The 22,764-nt window shown below is 43.5% G+C and overlaps 1 protein-coding gene across 1 annotated transcript in view; it reads right to left on the bottom strand.

Moving 5' to 3' along the window:
• The window catches only part of LOC134153550 (neuronal acetylcholine receptor subunit alpha-7-like), a 55,920-nt gene that overhangs the window by 7,507 nt on the left and 25,649 nt on the right, over positions 1-22,764 (bottom strand). Inside the window, exons 3-8 of the mRNA XM_062599828.1 lie at positions 18,576-18,620; positions 17,463-17,572; positions 15,787-15,866; positions 13,511-13,678; positions 11,058-11,252; positions 9,711-9,797 (exon numbers count right to left, since the gene is read on the bottom strand). Coding sequence (XP_062455812.1) covers positions 9,711-9,797; positions 11,058-11,252; positions 13,511-13,678; positions 15,787-15,866; positions 17,463-17,572; positions 18,576-18,620 — 685 coding nt within the window. The remainder of the gene's footprint in view (positions 1-9,710; positions 9,798-11,057; positions 11,253-13,510; positions 13,679-15,786; positions 15,867-17,462; positions 17,573-18,575; positions 18,621-22,764) is intronic.

Below are 22,764 nucleotides of genomic sequence, written 5' to 3'. Positions count from 1 at the left end.
TTCTCCCCACCACTGCCCACAGGCGTCAGGCATCTTCTTCAGCGCCCTCTTCAACCCTCAAGCCCACCTCCTCTGGGTCCCAGCTGTGCTTTCACCTTACTAGTAAATCTAAGCCTGCCAGGCAGGACAAATCAAGATCCTTAAAGCCAGAGCTGGGACATGAAACCAATTTAAGTTCCAGCACAGCCTCCTCATGCTGGGAGTTAGGCTGAGGCACCAGAGTGTAAAGAAAAATGCCCGCAGAGCTCGTGACATTAGAAGACTGCTGTGGCAAAATAGTAGGGAGCATGACAGTCGGATAATAGGGAGTGACATGGGACAACATACAGCACTGCCAGAGCTCATAACCGCCACCCCTCCTTGCTGAAGATTGCAGGAAAAGTCAAGGATTTTAATAATGACTCCAAGGCAAGCTCTGTGCCAGGCTCAGTTTCCTAACATCGCTTTCCACTGCGTTGGCAGCAAAGAGCATATTCATAATAACGAGATACTGATGCCTTCCTGAAACCAATGCTAGAATTGCTTCAAGAGGCAGGCATCGCTTTCCATGGCAAAATGAATTATGCAGCTGAACTAGAAGAATACTCCTGAGGGCAAGCTGAATTGAAAGGTCTCTATTACACTTGCTCATGAAAGAATAAAGCCAATGGTGGCGCAGAAAGGGAACAAGCCACAATCTCAAGTTTCAGAGAAGGTGGCTGATCTGACTCCAAAATGGGTTGTATAATAGGAAGATGGCTGTGTTGATATTACTAGAATAATTACTGCTATAAGTCACTAAAACCTGCACTAAATTCTATGCATTTAGATGCCACCAATAAGACTTCTAGGCCTAAAGGTATCAATTAAAATGGCTTTGGCTAGGATTTTTCACAGATCCTTGGAAAATTAACCTCATGGCTGAATTTGCAAAGAACTTGTTTTTATATGACTCCTAAAAATCTCTGCCAAGGATTAGCTGAGGAATTCACATTCTTAGTGTCTTGTGCTGTAATCCCAAGAACAGAGGTCAGGAAGTTGCTGTGGAGGTCTGGAGTAAACTAGGAAAGCAGTTCTTTCCAGCTGAGACTGACAGCTGTAGGGGACCTATGGTACCTATGTGGTACCATAAAAAAATGTTGTCTGTTTTTGCCTGATGGTGGGCAAGGAAAAAATGACTGGATGCACATCATTTGCATTTCTCTTTGAGCCCTCCTGGTCAAATACTGTTAAGTTTTAAGTTGGAGAATAAGGAAGGAGAGCAGAGGGCATGGTACTTCAGCTGTGTTTCAGGCAATAAAAAGTCACCAGTGTATCTGTGAAATGAAAACTGGCAGGTAGTCAAGTTAGGAGGAGATACGATGAAGGCTGTTGCCCACTTTCCTGTGGGCAACAAGGGCAAGATAGGATGGACCTGAGAACCGTTGCTGACAAAGTAATTTCTAGATCTTCTGTTCATGGGTCTTTTGGTTCCAAAATGCAGCTCCGTACTCATATTACAGATCCTGCCATGGGACAGAGCCAGAGGCATGGGTGGCTGGGACCAAGCCAGGCCTCAGGTCAGTGATGATTCACCTGTAAGGGATGGAAAACCTCCAGTCCTGAGCAGACTCAGGAGCCAGCAAACTGATGCTCGCTCTGAAACAGTAGCTTTACTCCTGCAAATATTTCCTAGTCTTCCCTTCCAGGACTTAGTCCTACATCTTCTCTTTCCCTGTAGCAGAAAAATAATCTCCTTCTGCAGTTCTAAAGAGAGCTCTGGTGGGAAAGACGCTCATGCTGTCTCTCATGCACCTCGCCAAGAACATGGCTTAATCCTCCTCCAGTCTGCTGGTCTGGCATCTCTGTCCTTGGCAGTCTTTAGCCCTCACCACAGCCAGATCAAACCCATCACTTGACAAAAGCTGCAAGGGCTGCAGTCCCTTGTCATCTCCAACATCCTCTCTGCCACGACTCTCTCATCCTCCTCCAGCAACCTTGCGAGCAGAGCTGCTGAGAGGACCAACTTGCAAGGCACACAGGTGGCACTTTGCTTGGAACCATGACACTGCCGTCTCGACTCACACTACTTTGGTCCCGTACGATCAATGAATTCCACTGCAGTCCAGCCATGGGACTGTCCTCTTCCTCCACCAGTATTTTAGAGTCCGCAGCAGAGATGCAGTTAGGGCTTTGAGATTCCCACAAAGTCTCTCCCCTCCATGTGTATCTGTCAGTAGTGGGCAAATGTGAACCTGATTTCACAAAGAAGCTCAGCCCATTTCATTTAAATCTCTGAAGGAGAATATTCAACATCCATCACTGAGTATGTTATTGTCTTTTCTTACCCTGGAGCTCCTAGTTACCAAGATCTTTCCTAGGCTACGCTGAGGCTTTTCCAGAGTTCATTGGGAAGAGCCTGGTCCTGGGCGCTGGCTGTGGGTTGCGATCAACACACTCTGGAAGGGAACTGCTCCCATTATCTTCCTCTATCCTGGGCAGCTGTCACAGGGCAGGAAAGGGGTCCAGGAGACCAGCATTTGGAGCCTCTGCATGCTCATGCCTTGCATAGCCATATTCCCCAGAGGTACAGAGGTCTGCACTGGTCACTATTAGCTGCTCTTTGTGTGATTTCAAAGCTGCATGCTGCTTTCTTCAGCAGTCATGTGTCAACAAAACAGCTGTTTCTTGTGCACAGAAGCTGATCTCTTTCAGGTATGACATGTCTGCTCTTTTACTGTTGATTTTCTTCCCTTTCTTTGCTAGAGGAGGTATGATGTAACACACTACCTGGGCAGCTGCTTTAACATCTGGGAACTGTCAGGTTCAGTCTCAGCACCGTCAGAAGAAGACCAGGTGCTGTAATCACAAAAAAATAAAGATCTAATACAGCCACAGAGATCCATGCGATCTGTACTCACAGCAGCTACTTGTTCTCACGGTCTAAGGATTAGACTCTGTGTTATCTTTTGATTATGATACTTGTAAAGGGCATAGGGTCAGTGTTTTCAAGCTCTTTTCCCACACACTTTTCAGGAGTAGAACTGGGTATTTGAGAAAAAGAACAGCTCTGATTTTTTCATAAAGCGGGTTGTAAAGCTTATGGCTTTGGGAAAAGCACCATTGACCATGCAGCCCAAAACTGTAAATTGCTGCTGAGACTAGGAGTTTCTGTTGCATGGAAGAGGCTGTGCAGAGGCCTGGAGTCAGTGAGCTGCCAGGCAGGAGCATTGAAGGATAGGGGGGAAAGCACCCAGCAAAATCAAAAAGAAACAGAGAAAAATGAAAGGGCAGATGCTAGAGTATGAGCAAATGAAAAGATACAAGCATATGATAGAAAATGTAGTAGGAGATTTAATCTCATTTTTCTCCATCTAGCCAGAACCCCAAATGGCTTTTGCTCTTAACTTAAAACAGTTTATAATTCTTGGAGGTGGTAAAGCACTGTGCTGCTTCCTTGTCTCAGGAATTTGCAGCCTTGTTTGCTATGTGACTGAACTGCAAGAAATCACCCCCAGCATCTGGTGCAGACATATTTATTCATAGGTTATAACCTTCTTCTTTAATGAAATAAAATAAACATGCTAAAGAAGAGCAAGAAGGAGGCAAGTCTGTAAATATGCTAGGCTAGTAGAGCCCTGAGTAGGAGGTAAGTATTGTGGATTTATAACAAGCTAGCAGGTGAGCACAGTGAAAGAAAGGGATAGAAGGAAACGCAGTTTATGTTACCTAGAGATGGCAATAACTCAATTTTTATTGCGTGTTATTTTATATGTCCAACCAAGGCATCAAGCACTGTGTGGATGTTAATATGGACTGAGGAAGTGACAATTCGTTGTACTCATGAGTTCCCAGTTTTGTTTTTCAAACGCTCTGTGAACATACAATTTTCCAAGTGGTACACACTTTCTGCAATAAAATACCTTTTAGAGAAAAATACAGGTTCTTGACCTAAAAGTGATGATACTGTTCTGAAGAGAGGTGGCAGGAAATAATATTTTGCACTAGTTTGGAGTTTACTTGGGTGTGTAAAAAATAAAAAAGAAGCATTTGCCTTCCCTGTGCATACATTCTGCTCTGAAATATAGTGTGTGGCGAATCCAAAATGGTTGAGCACTTCCCATGTTCAACAGGACACCTTGAAGTTCCAGCCCAAAGAGTGTTTGTGGGCGAAACAAATCATCTGACTGGTTTGAACATTTCAATTTAGGATTTGGCTTGTGGGCAGAAACATGCCTTATCTGATCTGACAAAATACTTTGAAAGTAATACTTCCTGTGTGCACTGGCTGGGGCAGAGCGAGAGCAGCCAACTCTGAACTTACTGTAGCCTTGGTTGCAAGCTGAAATCTGCCCTCTGCAGGTGCTTCTGTCTGTTTTGTTGTGTGACTGTATTTTCTCTGCCATCTGGGGCTGATCTGAAGGACTCATGGTCTGCAGTGAGCTTTGGATCAAGAGGAGAGAAAGAAACAGCCAGGCGATGTTTGCTGAGTAATTATTTTAGGGACATTTCTGCACTCTATCTTTTCTCATGTGGAACTGCTGAAGTGGATACGCACTCAAGGTGGATGCAGAAGGGTGGACAGGGATTCAGAGCCCATGTCATGCTGCACTGGGAATAGAGGCAAATCTGTCACTGACTAAGGCCAGGCCATCGGTAATGTTTCTTTAAGAATAAAACTTCTAAAATAGGCTATATCATCTAGGACTGGAAGCAGCCAGGATCATGAAGGAGAAGGGAAGAACAGGGACCTCTGCAATCCTTCCCATGCCATGCCATGCGGTCCAGAATGGTTTTGTCCCCGAGGTGATGTTGAGGCAGGAGAATATGAGTATGGGAAAGCAGTGCTTGCTATGCCTATACCTGTATTGCCTTGAATTTTCCAGAGCCATCGCTTCTGGCCATATCTGACAACAACGAGCTGTGGATTGATCTGTCTTTCTGAAAAGCAGGTTGATTTTTGCTAGGTAACTAAACATTACATTAGGAGTTGAACTTTTTAAGGTGTTTAGTCCATGAGTCCAACCTAGCAATCCATCCTGAGACACTGATTTAGAAAACATGCCTACAGCAATGCAAGATTAATGAGATCCTGGTGACTGGTTTCTCAGGTACTGTTGCAACTGTGTAAGCATGCTCGCCGGTGGTATAATCTTAAGGAAGCTCTACTTAAAGGATAATCATGAAGGGGCATAGTTACAGTTAGGAATCCGACTTGATCTGGGGAAACTTCCTTTTTAGTTGCTTCTTAATGCATGATTTGCTACCCTTAATTACAAGGTTGCTTTCTAATGGAAAATACAGTTTAATGAAACAAGTCAGGGATATGAAGACTGCAAACAGGGAGGCAAAGTGCTCTCTAAAAAAAAAAAATAATTCAGGTGTATGCCTATTGCGTAAGGAATGGAGTGATCCTTTCTTCAGAGCTGGTCACAAAAGCATTGCCAAAAATGGACTTGATTATCCAGTACTGTTTACCAGAATCATGCTGCCTTTACCAAAATAAAAAAGTCCGTGCGGTTTATGTCTGGATTTCTCAAAAGTAGCTCTCAAATTGATTACCTGACCCTCTTGTGTGAATAGACATAGGCTTTAAGATTTCACCCAGTGACAGTGCAGCCATCCCAGTAATTTCAGGTGCCTAACACATCTGTTGTTCTCTGCATTTCTGTATGTTTCCTCCAGCTGTCTAGCTACATAGGCTCTTGATAAAAACATTTTTTAAAGAGAGGAATTAAAAATAGGTCAAATCATGAGTGCAGCCAGACACACTGCCTATGAGGCAGGATGAAACTGTTCCTGGGATGGGTAAGTTTAGGACACAGTTTCTGCTGTATAATCATGGTCTGAAAAGTCTGTTCAGGAGCTGCACTCCAGAGCTTTCAGTGCTAGGAGCGACCTCCAGGGCCAAGCTGTGAAACAAGTCTTGCTTATATAGTCAGCTTGTGTTGAATTCTGGCCAAATTGTTGTGTTTGTAAATGCCATGGGACATAAATACTCTTCATCCAAATGACTGAGCTGGTTTCTGTTGCTATGGGTAGTTAATTTTTTAAACATAGACAGAGGCATCCTTGATCTGACTCCTGCACTTTTCCTGTCTTCAGCGTCATAGACGAGTTTGCAGAAGAGCAGCCCTTCAATTTTTGAAGGATCACATTGCCTTGTGTGCACGTATGCATGTCGCTGGGAAGTGGGTTCTGGAAATTACTTATTCCCTCAGACAGTGGGTAATTTCTGGAGAAAAGGAGCAGGGGGGAAATGCAGTCACCCAGACTCCGAGTTGGAACATCTTTGAGAAAGACCAAAGAAACCATCTAGGGAACTACAGGTAGGTCAGCCTCCTTTGGGTCCCTGGGAAAATCAAGGAACGAGTCCCTGGAGAACATTTCTGAGGACTTAAGACGAAAGATGGTAACTGAGAACAATCAGCCAGGAATTATCATCAAGGGTAAATCAGGCCTGACCAACTTAATTGTCTTCTATAATAAAATGAAAGGGGACAATGCCTTGACTGGAAATAATCATGAGCAATCTGGTCTGACCCCACAGCTGACCCTGCTCTGAGCAGATTTTGGGCTAGAGACCTTCCCAAATATCTTCCAACATGAGTTGGATGAGTTGTGATCCTGTGAAGCAGGAGCTCCCATTAAAGGGTGATTGCCAAGTTTCAGAGCATGCCAGTCCAGACTGTCTGATTATACAATAAACCCAGTCAAAGCTCAGTTTGCTTTTGGACTGTAACAGGATTGCATCAGGTGAGAGTTCCCAGGGGACTGCTTTAGACGTCTTTTTCTGGATAGCTCAAGTCAGTCTCCAGGGCCTAACAGACTGTCCGTGCATTGGAATTATTCTTTTACAGCGTTTTACACTATGAAATTTGTTTAATGAACAGATGAAAGGAACAGACTGTCTTTGACCTACACGGCAACTTTGAAAGGTGCATTTCTAATACATTTGCTATGCTCCAATTATTTAGGCATTACGAAAAAACTTGCAATAATACAAGCTGCCAACAAGACACATTTAATATACTAGTAGTGAGAACAGAGTGCCTGATCATATTCTTGTCTTTGTGATCCAAAAATGATGAAAAAAAAAATGTGAGAGGTCCTAATACTTGAGCCAACGACCTGGAGAAGACTTCCCCACCACACTGCTGATATTTGATGTTCACACATCCACAATGGATTAGGTAGCAGTTAGCTGAAACTTGTTATTCCAGGAACAAAATCTGTAATAACACATAACTCTTTATATTATTTTATACATATATATATAAATATGTATTTTTTTAATTATAGTAAATATTATATATATTTACTTTTCTTGGTCCAAATCTTTTTATCTTCTTAGTAGGGGCCTGTTCTAGGAGGAACTGGTCTAGTTAAAGCTACTGCTTCGGACATAGGCAGGTGTATCCCTTTAGTAATTCCAGTTGGCTTTTGTTACATATTATAAGAAGCAAAATTACGTAAATATCTGTCAGATGCTTTGTTTCCCCTCCCTGCACACCAAGTTTCTCTGAAATTGTAGCTGTCTTTGTAGAGCCCTAGATGCATGTAGAGGCCTAGATACATGTCCTTGTTAGCTTTTTTGGAAGCCCGTCTTACTTGGGATAAGAGTCATGCTGACTTTCAGTAAGGTGCCCAATTTATTTGGAGGCTTTCAGAATCTTGCATATGAGCATGCTGCACAACCCTGTGAGTCACCCACCTTCCTGACAGTTAGGGCTATCTAACGCCCTGAAGTTAGATAATGAGGTTGTCTGACTAACTGCCATTTTGCTCTTTTTATGGTACGCCTCATGCTAAGCTTTAGTTATACAGTGACGAGGCACACCCTCCATCAGCACCTAGATATATTGCTGAATATTTTTTTAACTTCTACTGCACTCCCTGTGTACCTTGGTCATGATTTGGACGAAAATACTGGTGTTAGCTCAGGAGATAATATAATTAATCATTCCTAGGTCTTCCTATGGTGTTCACTCTTGCTTACTCTTTAAACCAGAATTTTCCTTACCTACTACAAGTCCAGAGAATGATGCTTTCCCCAGTTCAAGCATAGGCCCCCTTATTCCTGGTGAAAAGGCCCCCACCAATATGACATACTTATCAATGGCTTCTCCTTATGCCAATGCTAATTCAGGCTCTGCATTCAGCCCCACTTGCAAGCACTATGAGGGCAGTGTACAGGCCCATGTCTTCATTGATCATGTCTTGCCACCTGGCCTTCCCTTTCTCCCCTGTTTAGCTGTCCCAATTCTGATGCGTTTGTGCACCTTCAGGCCAGCAGAGCTGGATAGTCACCTGCAGCTGCTGGTAGTTCCAGCTGCTTTGGTACCTTCACTTCTTGCCATCCTCAGACAGCAGTTTCAGGAATTTCTTGTGGCAGAGGCTGGAGTCATTGAGGTGCATAGCCCATGGGATCTCTTCTTGCTCCTGTCACGCTACTGTGAACATGCAGAGCTGTGTATGTTTCACACACAGAAGTGACCTTCCCCTATTGCAGCTAGTGTCACACTGAACCTCAAAAACAGCATGTAACCAGTAGCTTCATTTTCACTGTGCCTGACAATATGCTTTTGCCTAACAAAAGCAGCATGTTTGTATGCCAGCTTATTGGTATGACAGCCTCATGCCATGCAAGCAATCTCTTCTGATGCCTCAGTTTATCTGGTGGAAGAAGAGTGAATCCTTCATCTGCCTCATTATCTGGCCCTCCAGAAAGAACAAACTAATGAAGCAGGTGCTTAGAGCACTCTGTCTTTCCCATATGACTTCAAAAATATCATTTAATCCTTCACAACTTCATTCCTTGTCTAGAAAAAGAGAAGAATGATATTTCTTCCAGCTCCTTCTCTACTCTTCACATCTATATCTGCTTAATCTACTCAGTCTGCAAGGCTTCTGGGGCAAAGATAACCCTTTACTCTGTGGGCATGTGTGTGTATTCAGCACTTGATATTAGGGACCTTCACATGAAGCCTTCTGATACTACCACAGTAATGGTTGGAGAGATAATCCACCCTTCAGAGTCCAGGTAAGGTCTTTTAGATGCTCCCATGACTATCTCTCAGGCTATAATAAAAAGGCCTATATGGCATAAGCTTGGATTTCTTATATTGTCTTCCAGGGTAGTCACAGTGGAAATTACCATAATCTCATCAATAGCTTTCATCAAATGTTAAAAATGCACCATTTTTTATTTGGTTTTATTTGAATTTCAGCTGAAGTCTCTTGAATTGCTCTTGTGGTAGACAGAAGAGAGGAGGAGAACTGGTGGGGAGAGATGCATAAAAGGAGGTAAAGCAGGTCGTGTGGGCAAGGAAAGGAAATTTTGTCCAGCCAGCAGCACTGAGATTTTCAAAAGCTCTATGTGAGACCTGCTCCATTCAAATTGTGTAATGAATCCACAGCCAGAGCTGAGTATTATTCCAGTATTCACTCCACGCCTATGTCCTGAAAGTGCCAGACCTTGAGTTTTGCCCACCTAAACCTAGAGGTTTAGGTGGGCACTGTTAGTCCTGTGTCTCCTTTACCTTGCAGTACCCGCTTATCTGATGTTTTCAAAACCCCTTTGCATGTAGACTCTCTTCATATGCATAAACAGTGAAGGCCCAGACAAAGATTTACTCCTGACACTGCTGAAATGCAAAACTCTATTAAAAAAGGTTCAGTCCTCAAATAGGCTTTGCACAGCTCTTAGGAAGTAGTATGGAGGGTGTACAGAGCAGACAAAAGCAACCTACCTATCAGTGGGACTGAGTCAGAAGTTGCAGGCATGATCTCAGCCACAAGCAGCATGAACACAGTCAGGGACAGCAGGACAGTGATACCTGCAGGAAATGAACATAGAGGGGAAGGATGAGGAACGTAACATCTGCAGCTCCTCCTGTGATGTCTCTGCTGATAAATATAGCCTTGTCCTGATCTACAGCTAAGCCAAATGCATGGTTTTCTGCTTATCAAGACAGATGAGAGCTTCTACCAAGTGAGAGTATCTTTGGATGCATCTTTATCCGCTTTCTTTTCCCTTGTCTGAATTACTACCAAAACCTTATTCCTTAAAGTAACAGAGAAGTCTTTGCAGCTAAATGAAACACTGGTCTGGTAAAACTGGGCTCAAGCAAAGCTCAGCTAGTTTTTAAGAGTTTGCAGAGACTTCACAGTCACAATTGCTTGTTGTAAATGCCCTCCATAAAACTGCAATCTGATTTAAATGTAGCTCTTTGTTTATTTGTTCCCTCTGGAAAGGCTGTTGCAAAAACTCGCTGTCCTGGTACTGAGAAATCACCTTTCATTTCACAGCGTGCATGAATATTATCCCTATTTCTTTGTATTGCCTTTTAGCTCAAATAATTCTTTTCATTGACACTCCATTTCTTATAGACAGGAGTCCTATTCCTCTTAGTTCCTATTTTACTTTGGGTAAGCCTGGCTGCCCCAATTGCTCTATGGAGCCTCGGTGCATTTGTTTCTTTCTGAATGTCTTTGTCCTTGCCAGTTTTGTGCACAATACAAAAATTAAGATCTCACCTGGGCCAGTTTTGCATGTTTCCTGCTTTCCCCTGTCATTTATGTGTGCTCTTGGAAGCACATATAATGATAATAAATTGTGTTTATCTTTTCTTTGGCTGCCACTTCTTTGCATTTATGGAGAACTCATAGCTTGGCAGTTTGGGGGTTTGGCGACATGGAAGATGAGAATCCAATGTCCGGTCACTGCTGCTCATGACCCTCAGAGAGCCACTGCCCCTCTCTGTTTCTTAGTATATCCTAGCTGAAAAAAGGAGCTAATCAGCTGTGAAATGGATTGAGATGCACTAAGGAAAAGAGTGGCAGGGGAGACAGTACTATCATTGCCGTCTGTGCCAGTGAAAAGTTTTGCCTCATTCCAGGATAAAATCAAAAGGATGACGTCAGTAGAAGTACTTAGCACAGTATGAGTGAATGTCTTACAGAAAGCTGTTACCCTGGTTTCTCCAACCAAACAAGCCCTTCAGATGCTCCTCCAGGGAAATATTTTTTATCAAGCACTATTTATTTCTCATTTTATGAAGAAGACTTAGGCAGGAAATGAATTTTTTAGCACTTACCTAAAGAAATCTTCTCTCCCGAATCAGCCGGCAATAGGAAAACAAGCAATGCCAAGGCAGATATAAGAACACAGGGAATCAGTAGGTTCAAGCCATAGTAGAGTGTGCGTCTGCGCATGGTGACAGTATATGTCACATCTGGATATGGTTCTTTACAGCATTCATAATATATCTCATTCCTCTTTCCTGGGACACCTGTAGAGAAGAGAGATCAGAGTGGTGGGGAGAGGTACAAGACTGCCAGACATCCCTCAAGGCTCAAGCACATGGTGGTTTATGGCACCTCTGACCCCATGGTCTCCCACTGGAGCTGAAAGGACCTCCAGGGATCACATGGTCTATCCCTGGCCGTGAACAAATCCAGCCCTACAGAGGATGTTGCTGGCACAGGCAGCAGCAGCTACCTTTGGTGCTTCAGTATTTTCACTTTAAGCCTGAGGCCAGCAATAGAGTGAGGAAAGGGAGACAAACTGAGCCCTATCATGGCCACTGAACAACCTGTTTTCTCACAGAGGAGCCAGTGTAGAGGCACGAGCATGCTACAACTACCCCCAGGCAATCTAGGTTCAAACTGTAGCAGGTATCTTGTCTGACTCCTGAGGTTCAGGCTGAGGGAAGAGGAAGAGATTTCTCTGCACCTCAACCTCCGTGGGGTCTCTTGCTGCTCAGTAGTTCCAAGTGTCAGACTCAGGAGTGCACTGAAGTGTCTTGTGGCAACTGATAAGAGAGAAGAGAAACTCCAGGCAAAAGTCATTTTCTAGCACTATGGCCACAAGGATGAAAACGTGGTGAACAGATTAAAGGGCAGAAGGGGCAGTGTGTGTCTTTTTTCCTCAGCTCAATGTTGTTTAAAAGCTGAAATACATCACTACAGGGTTAAGCTAGTCAGTATTTCAGTGTCTTCTGCAGCTTCTGAGGCAGCTGTGCAAGGTTCCTGCTGTTCCTGATTCTCCTTCTGGGCTTTCTGAGGTTTATTTTCATGTCTTCTGAGTAATCAGAATGTGACTTAGCCACAGAGATTCATCTGGGCCAAAGGAACACAGTTCTGACCATCCCAAACCCAACGAGGAAAGTTGGCAAATAGTGGCCAAAGGATAATGCAGCAAAACATACCTTCTGCCACCCTGCACCAAGGGAACAGTGACAAAGAGGCAATGTCATATTCACTAGCCCACGCAGCAGATTTTCAGCAGGACAGGTGCCACTAGTTGTTATTTTCCTGTCGTTCTCTTACAATATTTGCTTTGTTTCATTAGGAAAAACAAATGTGATATGACTTCTATTTTCAAAGGAGGTGTTGAGTTAAGCTTAAAGTCTGTCACCTCTGAGGCTTAAGAGACATAGCTGTCTAACTTAGCCATACTGTGGGTTGGCTAAGCTGACCAGGGTGCATAAGACCTTGTTTGGCAGGGACATCTAAGACTCTACTTGACAGAGATGGTGGCAGCAGAGAAAATATCAGGGCAAGTTGGAAGAGCTCAGCATCTTGTACCTTTGCTGCCACCATTACTCACCTTCTTTTTGCTTCTGTCTGCATTACAGAAGATCCTATGATGTGTATATTCTGGCAGGAGTGTGGTAAAATCTCCATAAATATATGGCCATTGCTGGCTTATAGCATTAACTATTGCTATAGTTGTATGGGCCAGCAAAGGGTCAGCTCTGTCCATACCTTATCTGGGATGAAGAGAGATAAATCAAAGACCAGTCTCTTCATCAGACACACAAAGCTACTGGACAGAAATATCCACTATAAAGGAGTACATGAAAGCCACGACTGCTCTGAAATTGATTTTATGAGGTCTCCTTGTCTGCACATTTGTACTAGCAGATGAAAGGTCCTGTCTCCAAGGGAGAGTTCTCTGTAGGATAGTCTACGCTCTGCCAATTTCCATAGCATTGCTTCTGATTTATACCTATATAAATGAGTTCATAGTAAGGCACTAGGCGCTAGCTCTGAATAACTGATTCTGGGCACAGGATCCTCTTTTAAAGCACAGGTATATTCTGAGGCACAGAAGAGAACAGAAATATCCCGAGCTGAAGTTTTTTGCATGAACTGAGAGACACTTTGTTTTTTTTTCTTGGTGACAGGAATTCATTTCTGTAAAAGCTTGTTCTAATTTTGCTGAAATAGTGTTTTTAACCCCAAAACATCCAAATTTAGTACTGACAAACAGCTCAAACACATCGGGACCAGCAGATTCCGTCTACATACTTGTTCCCCTTACTTTCATGCTGCTTCTGCAGAACAGTGTTTTCAGAGACATTTCAATGAATGTATCTGAAAAATTCTCCCTAATCCGTGATTTCTTTTTTTCTTTTTCTGACTTTTACATAAGAGCTTTTAACACCTATATATTTCAAACTTCTCGGTTGGATTGCTCATTCCTCTATACTCTGGTTTAGCCATTGAAAATTAGACTATTGAAGATTTTAGCCCATCAATTTACCCACTAAATCCCATTCTCCATTTGAGATGTAGTTAGAAATATCAGCCTCAAGCATCTGTAGATCAAGTAACCAGCCACTGTGTGTCCAGGAGCCAAACTTCAAATCACACTTCTGCACATCAAAAGGGAACCAGCGGACATCAATGTAACATGTGCTCTTCAAAATGCCTGTGGATAGAAATAGATGGAATCAAATGTGTGCAGAGTGCAGTCCATCAAATGGAGAAGACAGGGTAGGGGTACAGAGTACGTAAGTGTCCAAGTGATGCTGCTGCGTGTGCCTGGGGAAGCTTTCTAAAGGAGTTCCTCCTAAAGGTTTACTCAATTTTTGACATGCACAAAAGCCCTGAATTAGAGCTGCAGTCCCTTTGAACATGTATTTTTATGCTAAACCTTGCATGCTAATGGCCTTTATCTTCTATATACTAACCTGGGCCTTTGCTTTTACTCTGAATGTGTCTGGTTCACTCACGGGCCTGCTGCTCCACAGCCTTCGCCTCACCTCACGTGCTCACCATGCTTTGCCAAGGCAGAGGAGAGGTAGCTTCTACTTCATCAGAAAATTATCTCACATGCCAAGCTGACCCTATCTGTTTGGAATAATAGTTTCTGCCTGCTTCCTAAAACACCCGCTAATGTGAATCCCACTTTTAAATCACCTAACTGAAGAGAGTTTCATGCTCTTCAATAAGTGCTCAAGCTGTGTCTTTGAAAATCAAATCTCCAAAGCAGAGGTCCTTTATTATTGTCTCTATGTGCTGTTGCAAAGGCTGAGGATGTTGCTCGTGATCATTTCCCTATAAAATCAGTGCTGCTCTAGGGTGGCTGGATCCCCCTCATTTGTTCCTTTATGCTCAGGTAGGTCTCCCTCTTGCTGCCATGGCTCTTTTTCAGACTGGCTGCAGGGAGTCTTTTCTCCTGAATCTTGGCTCTGCTCCCTTCCTTAACAACAGACTGCTATCCCATTCTTGTCCTTCATCTCCACTCCTCCGTCTAGCCATATGTACCAGAACTTGTTTCTCTAATGGAGAGCAGCAGAGAGTAGTGCTTGCTCTTGGAGTCAAGGGAAATAAAACTTTCATGAAGCTTTGGGAACACTCTCTTTTCCCCTCTGCAATATTTTGCTGTGTCTCAATTAATCTGGCTGCTTCTGAGAGCTTTTGGTGCTGTTAAGTAGGCTGATTATGAATATATTCCTTCAAAAATGGATTGGATAAAATATTTTACCAGAAGTTAAATTAGTTTAAGTAAAGATTTTCTGTGCTTTGCACAACAGATTTGCTTTACTCCTTATTCATTAGCTTCTCCTTCCTTGGGGTCTTAAGTAAGCAGTTCTCCACCATGAAGCTTACTGCTCACTCTAAATGCAGTCTGTGCCCATGCTACCACTTCTCCTACTCCTTTGGCAGAAAAGAGACTAGCGGGGCACCAGATCTGCCTAACAGAGGCACCACCTGTATGATCTATCTAAACAGACCCTAGGGGGATGGAAATGGCTCTGCTCTGAAGAATGCCAATTTTTTCATGTTGCCTGTTGCTCTCTAGAGAGCAACCTTACCCATGGATCTGCCCCGGAGAAATCACATGAGTGCTTTGAGTGATCTCAGGGATCAGGATCACCATCAAACCTGTGGCCATGCTTGGAGCTGGTCTATCAACAGCTACCTCATAAAGCTTAGAAGTTTCTTTTTCACAGCAGCAACTGACTGTTGGAATAGCCTGGATGTTTGCTGGTAGATCCCAGCTTCCAGGACCCTAGAAGCACTGAAGTCAGCAATATGCCTAAAAAGCATGGTATGGATGAGCATCTGGCCAGCTCCAGACTGTTCTCGGTTCCTTTCTTCAAGAGTTATGAGCTCAACCTAAAACTGCAGTACACAGAAGGCTTTGCTGTGGGAGCAGTACTGCTCCAGGGATGCCTCCTGTAGTCAGTCACACCTCTTTTCACTCGCAAGAAGAGCTTACTGGGTTGGATGTAAAAGCTCGCTCTGCAATAATGTGCCATGAGGGTGCACACCAGCTTACTTTAGACAGTATCTCCGCTGGGCTCTGAATGTTGGAAGCAAACTGCTCAGGAAATATATTTATTCATTTATAAAGTCGAAACCGGGCACAAGTAATAGACCTAAGTTACTTCAGCAGGTTTGTCCCATAATAGATGGTTTGTAAAAATTCTGCATACAGACTGCTTCCAAATGCTTGGATTTCATTTCTAACATAAAAATATTTGTAATAGATACAAATTGATTTAAAGCAAACAAACATGCTCTGTGTACCTGGAGGAATATATTGACAGGATCCAGAGTAATTCACCAGCACGTTTGTGTGAAATGTTGCATCAAATCTTTCATCTGCACTGCAACACAATGTGAACAAAACAAAATAAAGAAAGAGCCAACAGACATATGACTTTGCATGTAGTAACTGCCAACAGGACAACAACCTTTTGTCAGAATTTAATGTGCAGGATGTCTGAATTAAGGATTGTCTTATGGCTAGGCCCACCCCCACCAGTAGCTCGCCATCTTACACTGTTGGTCTGTGCCTAGGTACAGTGGGTGCTTGTCCTAACGTCCTTGAAGAAGGGAGAGGCAGAGCCGGTGATGTCTCAAAGGCAGAAGAGAAATGAGCAGGGGTAGTGTCCCAGTAGAAGTCTCCAAACACCACACAGTCAGGAGGATGTATCTTTCCTGGAACTGAGGTCAGAATCGGACAGCTCACAGCGTAATTTAAGCTATTTATTACCCAGCACTGGCAGGAAGCTATTTTAGATCTGGGGCTTATGGGAGGAGACTGACTGAGACAGTAAGAGCAGAAACCAGGTGAAAGGGACCAAGAAAAAAAAGATTTCTTTAGGATTCTAGCAATTCTGAGGAAAAAAAGCCATATTCAAGAGAGCAAGCTTGGGAGCTTACTCCAGACAATCCCTCGGGAAGAGGTTAAATGCAGAGCGTTCCTATAGCCTCTACAGAGGCTTTACCAGCAGCCCCTTGCTTATCATGGCTATATGCAGGTGAGTCATGTTTGAACATGACTCCATCGTTTTACTGAGCATGTTCTGTGTCACAGTCAGACATGAGCCCATCACGTGGCTGGGTATAGATGTAGCCCATTCCTGAGGCTCCCAGGAGATGTCACGCAGCAGTGTGGAAAATTCCTTCATTCCCCCTGTGACCTGCTCTTTGGTCATGTCTGAGAAAACCTTGTACATGATAGTAACGGGAGCAGTAACGGGACTTCAGAAAGCCTTTGCCACATAATGCTTTTTTACTGAACTAGAAAAATAGGGACCAGATCACAGGCCTGCTGGTTAGAGACTGAATCTGGCTGAGTTGTTATCATGGGCTTTTACTCCAGCCGAAGGGACTAAAGCTTAAGTAAAGAATAACCCTTATATAATTTCCAAGTGACTGCAAGTTTCCTTCACAAACTTTGGAGTGAGGGCTTAAATCAGAAAACGGATCTTGGCAAAGTGGAGAGACCAACAGAATTAAATTCAGTCCAGATGATGAGAAATACTCCCCCTTAAAACTGACAAAGACAGACAGATATAGGAAAACCTGATGAGGCAGTAAGTCTGAAAGAGAAGGTCTGGAGTTTATGATGGATCAAAAGATAAGTCCAGAAATAAGATGTTAGTGAGCATACAAGCAGAAACCCCTCCTTCAGGAATGCATTAAAGGAAACATGTGGGCAGATGTGAACGTTACTATCTCACTCCACTGCACACTGCAAAGTCTTTGCTAGAGTGCTGAATCCAGTTTTAGATTAAAAAAACAAATTGGAGTGTTTAGAGGAGAATAGAGGTAATGCAAAGAGATTTAGAAAATGAAGAGAAGGAGGCAAAATCCCCAGGTAGAAAAAGCCCCAGAGTATTAGTGGAGCATTGCTCATTTCCAGCATCTAGTTCTGTAGTTCCATGTCTCTGCTGGCTGTCGCATATCCTGCTTACCTGTTATACAGAAGAATATCCGGCACCCAGATCTGATCAGCTGGAAATCGCAAGTTCTGGACCCCTGGGTATTCATACTGATCCCAAGACAGGTAAACATCAACCCAGTACTGTTGAAGAATACATATATCAGATATATGACCTGGGAAAAATCTTCTAACCTATTTGGAATATTAGGGGAACAGAATGGCTGTTACCAATAGTAATGCAGTATTGTGACAGTAGTTATATAGCTTACAGTGACAGGCTTTAATAATTAAAGAAGGTTTAATTCTTCAGGAGAAGAATTTACAAACCTATGCCTGGACGTTGTGTGCTATTATATTGTAATTTACTGTCTAATCCCACAAGCCTAACACCTGAATACAGATATTTCAAACCTTTTCTTGATGGATGAGCATCTACTAGGAGGCTGGTGGACCAGCCTAGTTTGAAATAACTTGGGTAACATTAGTAGTACATGGACTACTAATGTCCATGTATGTCTGGCCATCTCTAATGGAAATGATTTAATTTGTTACAAAGATTTGGGAACAGGGTGATTAATAACCACCTCACTATGCCAGGCAGGTAAGTGGATTTTGTATCTCAGGGCATTGCTTCTGAGGCTCCTTCCCCCTCAACCACAACACACACGGTTCAAAAAAGGTGCAGGTACAAGTTTTGTGCTAAACCTGGTGACTTGCAGTAAACGTCTATGGCAAGGCTACCAGAGAAACAGGCACTGGTGCTATAATCACAGCCAGCCTCTCCTGGAAACAGGACACGCACAGTCCCGTAGTCGTAAAGGATTGTCTGAATTCTGGATTTTTGCAGTAGGAAAGCTAATTTCTGTTGCAAATCCCAGTAGACAGCTGAGGAAGAAGCAGCCCATTCTGCTGTGCCCATTAACATGATGCAATGTTTGGCTGCTAGTGTCAGAGCAGAATTACCTCAATCATTCAAGTCTCCCACAAGCTTTTCACTCCAAGGCTGCATCTTTACAGAGCACAAGTTGCTCAGGAGATCAGTTCATGCCCCCACAAGAGCAGATCATACCTGTAACTGTACAGGGTCAGCGGCAGACTTACTCTTAAAGAGGTTTTTTACTTGTTATTGAGACATGTTACTCACCATCTGCAGCCAAGCATTTGTGATCAGCACCTGATTCTTCTCATCCTTTAAACAGAAGGGGGAAAGGGAGAAAAGAGAAAAAGGGATGAGCCAGAAAATACAGTCTGATCACAGGTGGACACATTACTCTTTTATTCCTTTCAAAACCCTGATCCTTGGAGAAAATGCATGCAAACTCTATCAAGGAGACTGTGAGCTCAGCACAAAATCACTGAATTGTGACACATGGCCCAGACAATTATGGCTCTCTTTGATCCTCAAAACCTAAAAAACTTCCTGCATTTGTTGTAACTGAACAACATAGAGAATGGCTGATATTTTTCTGGAGACTCCTTACCTAATGCACAAGATTTTCCTTTTCATTAGATGGGCAAAACAAGATGATATCTAGTACCATACAGCACACAATAGTTGGAGAGAATTTCCATTGTTTTTGCTACTACTGCAAAACAATAGTGAAAGGATGCTGAAAGGTGCTGTTCCTTTAGAAATTCTGCATTATGTAGCTTAGCTTATCCTGAAAGGGGACACCAGCATCTGGAGACTACAGGGAAGCAGCTCTAACTGGTGCCAGAAGTGAAGAAGCAATCACTTAGCTGGTCACTTTCTGATACTCTGGAGCTTGCAGAGGCCAGCTGAGTTTACTGAAGACATGCAAAATAAGTGTACATGTGATTGCCAGTGTCCTCTATGCAAAGCTGTGTGCTACACCACCATACCTCCTGCTCCCCTAGAGTCCATGCCACCTGTACTCTTCATTAGCACTCAATATCCAAAAAGCTTGACCTCCACCACCACAAGGTACACTATATCCCTGAAGTAGTCTGGGCTTCTGGATTGGTCTGACCTTTGATTATACTACTTTTTGCAGTATTTGTTGGTTAACAGAAGGAGTGAAACCAGAACTACCTCATTCATTTTGGAAACATTTTGAGTTTAACCATCTCAAGCTGCATTCATGGTCTCTCCTTCTCTCCCAGTCCAGCACTACCCCCACAGCAGATATACAAAGCAGCTATCCATGAATCACCAGGGAAGATATGAGCTGCCTAGTCTCACACTCAGCTCCATCAGTGGACAAGTGTTTTCTTCTGTGAGGCCTGGAGGTTTACTTCTTGTGCACGCCATGCAGAAACCACTGCAGGACTGCAGACTCCAGAGCTAATGGATGAAGCAGAGCTGCCTGGGGAAGTCTCTTAAATACCAATTCCCTGACAAGGTGGACACTGCCTCACCAGTACTGCTGAATGAGCTTGAAGCCTGTCTGTGGTATGCCTCCCTCCCAGGCAGCTCTCTGGCTTGCAGATCACCTGAAAGAGTAGCTGCAACACTTAGGCCTTTCCTCTCTCTGAGGTCTGCAAAAGGAAGGATTCTCCACTGCGCCCCATGGGGAAAGGGAGGAGGAGACCCTGCCCTTTTCTTTGGCTTCGTGAGAGCCACAGGAGGATCCATTAAAGTGCAATGTACACCTGGAGGGCTAATGGCTTTCCTGCATGGGGAGAAGCCTCTGGTCAGCAGTCTTTTACTCAGGGCCCTATTTTCCAAGGAAAAACCCTTTTTTACCTTACATAAGCATTTTTTACTTGACAGACTTCACATCTGCAAAGAAAAACAACTAAGACTGACTTTCATAGTTCACAAAATACTCTATTGCCTTAACTTGCTCACCTATTACACTTCTAGGAGTTCCCTGTTCAAACTCAGAAGCTAATGACCCTGGTAATCAGCTTTCACTTCAGATCAAATTAGTTTCAAAAATCAGCCATCGCAGAGTATATGGATATTTCAGGTAGCTTAAACACATTGTCTTAGGTATTCTTTGGCTTTTTGTCACAGGACTATTGTGCTCAGCCCCATCATGTTCATCCTATTTCTCAGGTATATTTTGCAGTTAAAGGTGAGCTCTTCTGTTAGTGTTGCCACAGGTTTATCTTCAGTGTAGCCATGCTCTACATGGTCTTTCTGCCTTGCCTTTTAATAAAAGCAGCCAGTAAAACATGAAGTCTAACCAGGCCTTTGGGCTTCTTACATCTCTCTCAGCCTTGCGGGGGAAGAAATGTCACTTTAGGCTGTTTTCATGCCTATCCAGAGTCTATTCTCATTCCTGCCTTCACGCTGCTGAGCATTCAAAAGAAGTTGGCTTTACGAACAGCAAGGCGCAGAAAATGTTATTTCAGTATGCAGCACCAATCAACACACAGATGACAGCACAGATGCAGCCTGCTGGGTCCTCCCTATTGCAAGGTGAAACAGAAAGCTTTCCCATGAAGGATTTGAGTTTGCCCAGAGTACCTGGCTTGCAGGAAGTCTATGGTCTGTGGTAAAGATCTTCAGCATAGCTAAAGATAATAAATACGAGATTCACAAAGAAAGAAATACATTGGATATACATTTTAGTGCAGGGGCCTTACGAGGGCTTTGGTGCATATGGAGCTTCTCTTTTCTGGAGTTCTGGTGATTTACCGAGCCACATAACTTTGCCTCTTGTAAAGAAATGGTTTAGTCTTGAAGGAGGGGGCTGGTTGTCTGTCCTTTTCAGAGCTGCAGAAGAATCACTGCTCCTGCTCCCTTTATCAGGAGCTTTGGGCCATCAGCATTTCCGAAATACCTGGGCATGATGTGGGCAGCCTAGTGGGCTGTACCTGTTTCTTAACGAAGTACTCCAGACAACACAGACAGCAGATCTGTTTTACCCAGTCCCAAGAAGTCCCTGGCTGGTACTGCTTTGCCAAGATAAAAGCTAATTCTCCAGCTTGGGAACCACTGGAAGAAGTTCCCTCACTGTGTGTCCTGTGTTCATATGGAGGAATTTAAGGTCAGCCATCAGGATACCTTTCTTCCCAGGAGAAAGCTTGAATAATTGCAGTACTGTGTGTTTCATGTTCCAGTTTTCCATTGCATTTTGCTTCAGGATGACTTTCCCTCAGCATTGAGCAGACTCTCTCTGCCCCTCGTTCTCACTGCAGCAAGCAGCTGTCCCCACCAGGGTCCCAGGTGAGGCTGCAGACTGGAGACAACAAGCTCCCCAGAGCTGCTTGCCCAGCACTGCCCTAGCAGTTCCCTCAGGCTGTAGGTGTTCAGCCTAAACAAATCAATTTGCTGCTGGTATTTACAAAAGCTGGAAAAGCTGGTACTGTTTTCAGTAGCAAGTGCAACAGATGTCTTCTAAATCCTTCCTTTCCTTATTGCTTGCTCCCCTTTCTATCCCCATCTTCTCCCCAGTTAATCCTCTCCCCTGGACATCTGCCTGTTCCTACAGCCACCCTTGACCTACAGAGAGTGAGAAACTTACTCAGGCTTGTACCAGCTGAGAAGCCAGTGCACATACTTGAACATGTGAATATACACCTTTTTGCACCAGGCTCTGCCAGTAGACTCTCCCCTTACTAAAACCGCCATCCAGATAAAATATGACTACCTTTGGGCACTTAAATATCTGGGTCCATAATACATGGACAAAAAGAAAAAAAGCCCTTGCTGGTTCAGTAGTCACATCATATGATATTGTGTCATCTCTTTAATGAGGGACCAGAAAACTGGTGACCAACATCATTAATCTTTGCTCTTTCGCAGAGCTACAGCCTTGGAAGCTAACTTAGTCTTTGACTTATTGGAAGATATCTGGAACCTGAAAAGTCCCAGACTGGATAGCTGACTATCAGAGGTCACCAAAGGCCATCTGTGGCTACTCTGTTTTGCTTTTTTGTTTATTCGGGTATTTGCATGCCTGAGCAAATAGGAGGAATATCTCAAGGTTTCTTTTGTAGAAGAGAGAGGTTGCATTGACCTGACAGTTTTCTCTCAGGAAGTTTTGCTGGCAGAGACACTAGTCTCTGCACTGGATTTAGCTCAAGAAAATAAAGCAATGGATGAGGCTTTCAAATGCTTGTAGGCTCAATCTGTGTCTGCAGCATGCAGTCCTTTCCTTTGCTGAAGCATCCACCTAGCCACAGCCTGGAGCTGACTAACTAAAATGTTCCTCCAGCCCAAAGGACTTAAATAATTAGGGAGGACTCAGCTTTAATGCACTGTATCATTGAAGTTCCACAAAACTAGAGATCTTCCGAGAAACCTAGGTTGCCCTGGTAACAGTTAGTCAGCATAGCAGGACAACCTCTGTATTTCAGGGGTTTCATTATGTATAAATACTCATGTGTTTAAGGTTTGCCATCTGAAAGAGTCTAAAAAG

Source organism: Rhea pennata, chromosome Z, assembly GCF_028389875.1.
Source record: "Rhea pennata isolate bPtePen1 chromosome Z, bPtePen1.pri, whole genome shotgun sequence".
Lineage (NCBI taxonomy): Eukaryota > Metazoa > Chordata > Aves > Rheiformes > Rheidae > Rhea > Rhea pennata.
Note: the sequence above shows the minus strand (reverse complement) of the source record. Positions and strands in the feature narration are given on the sequence as shown.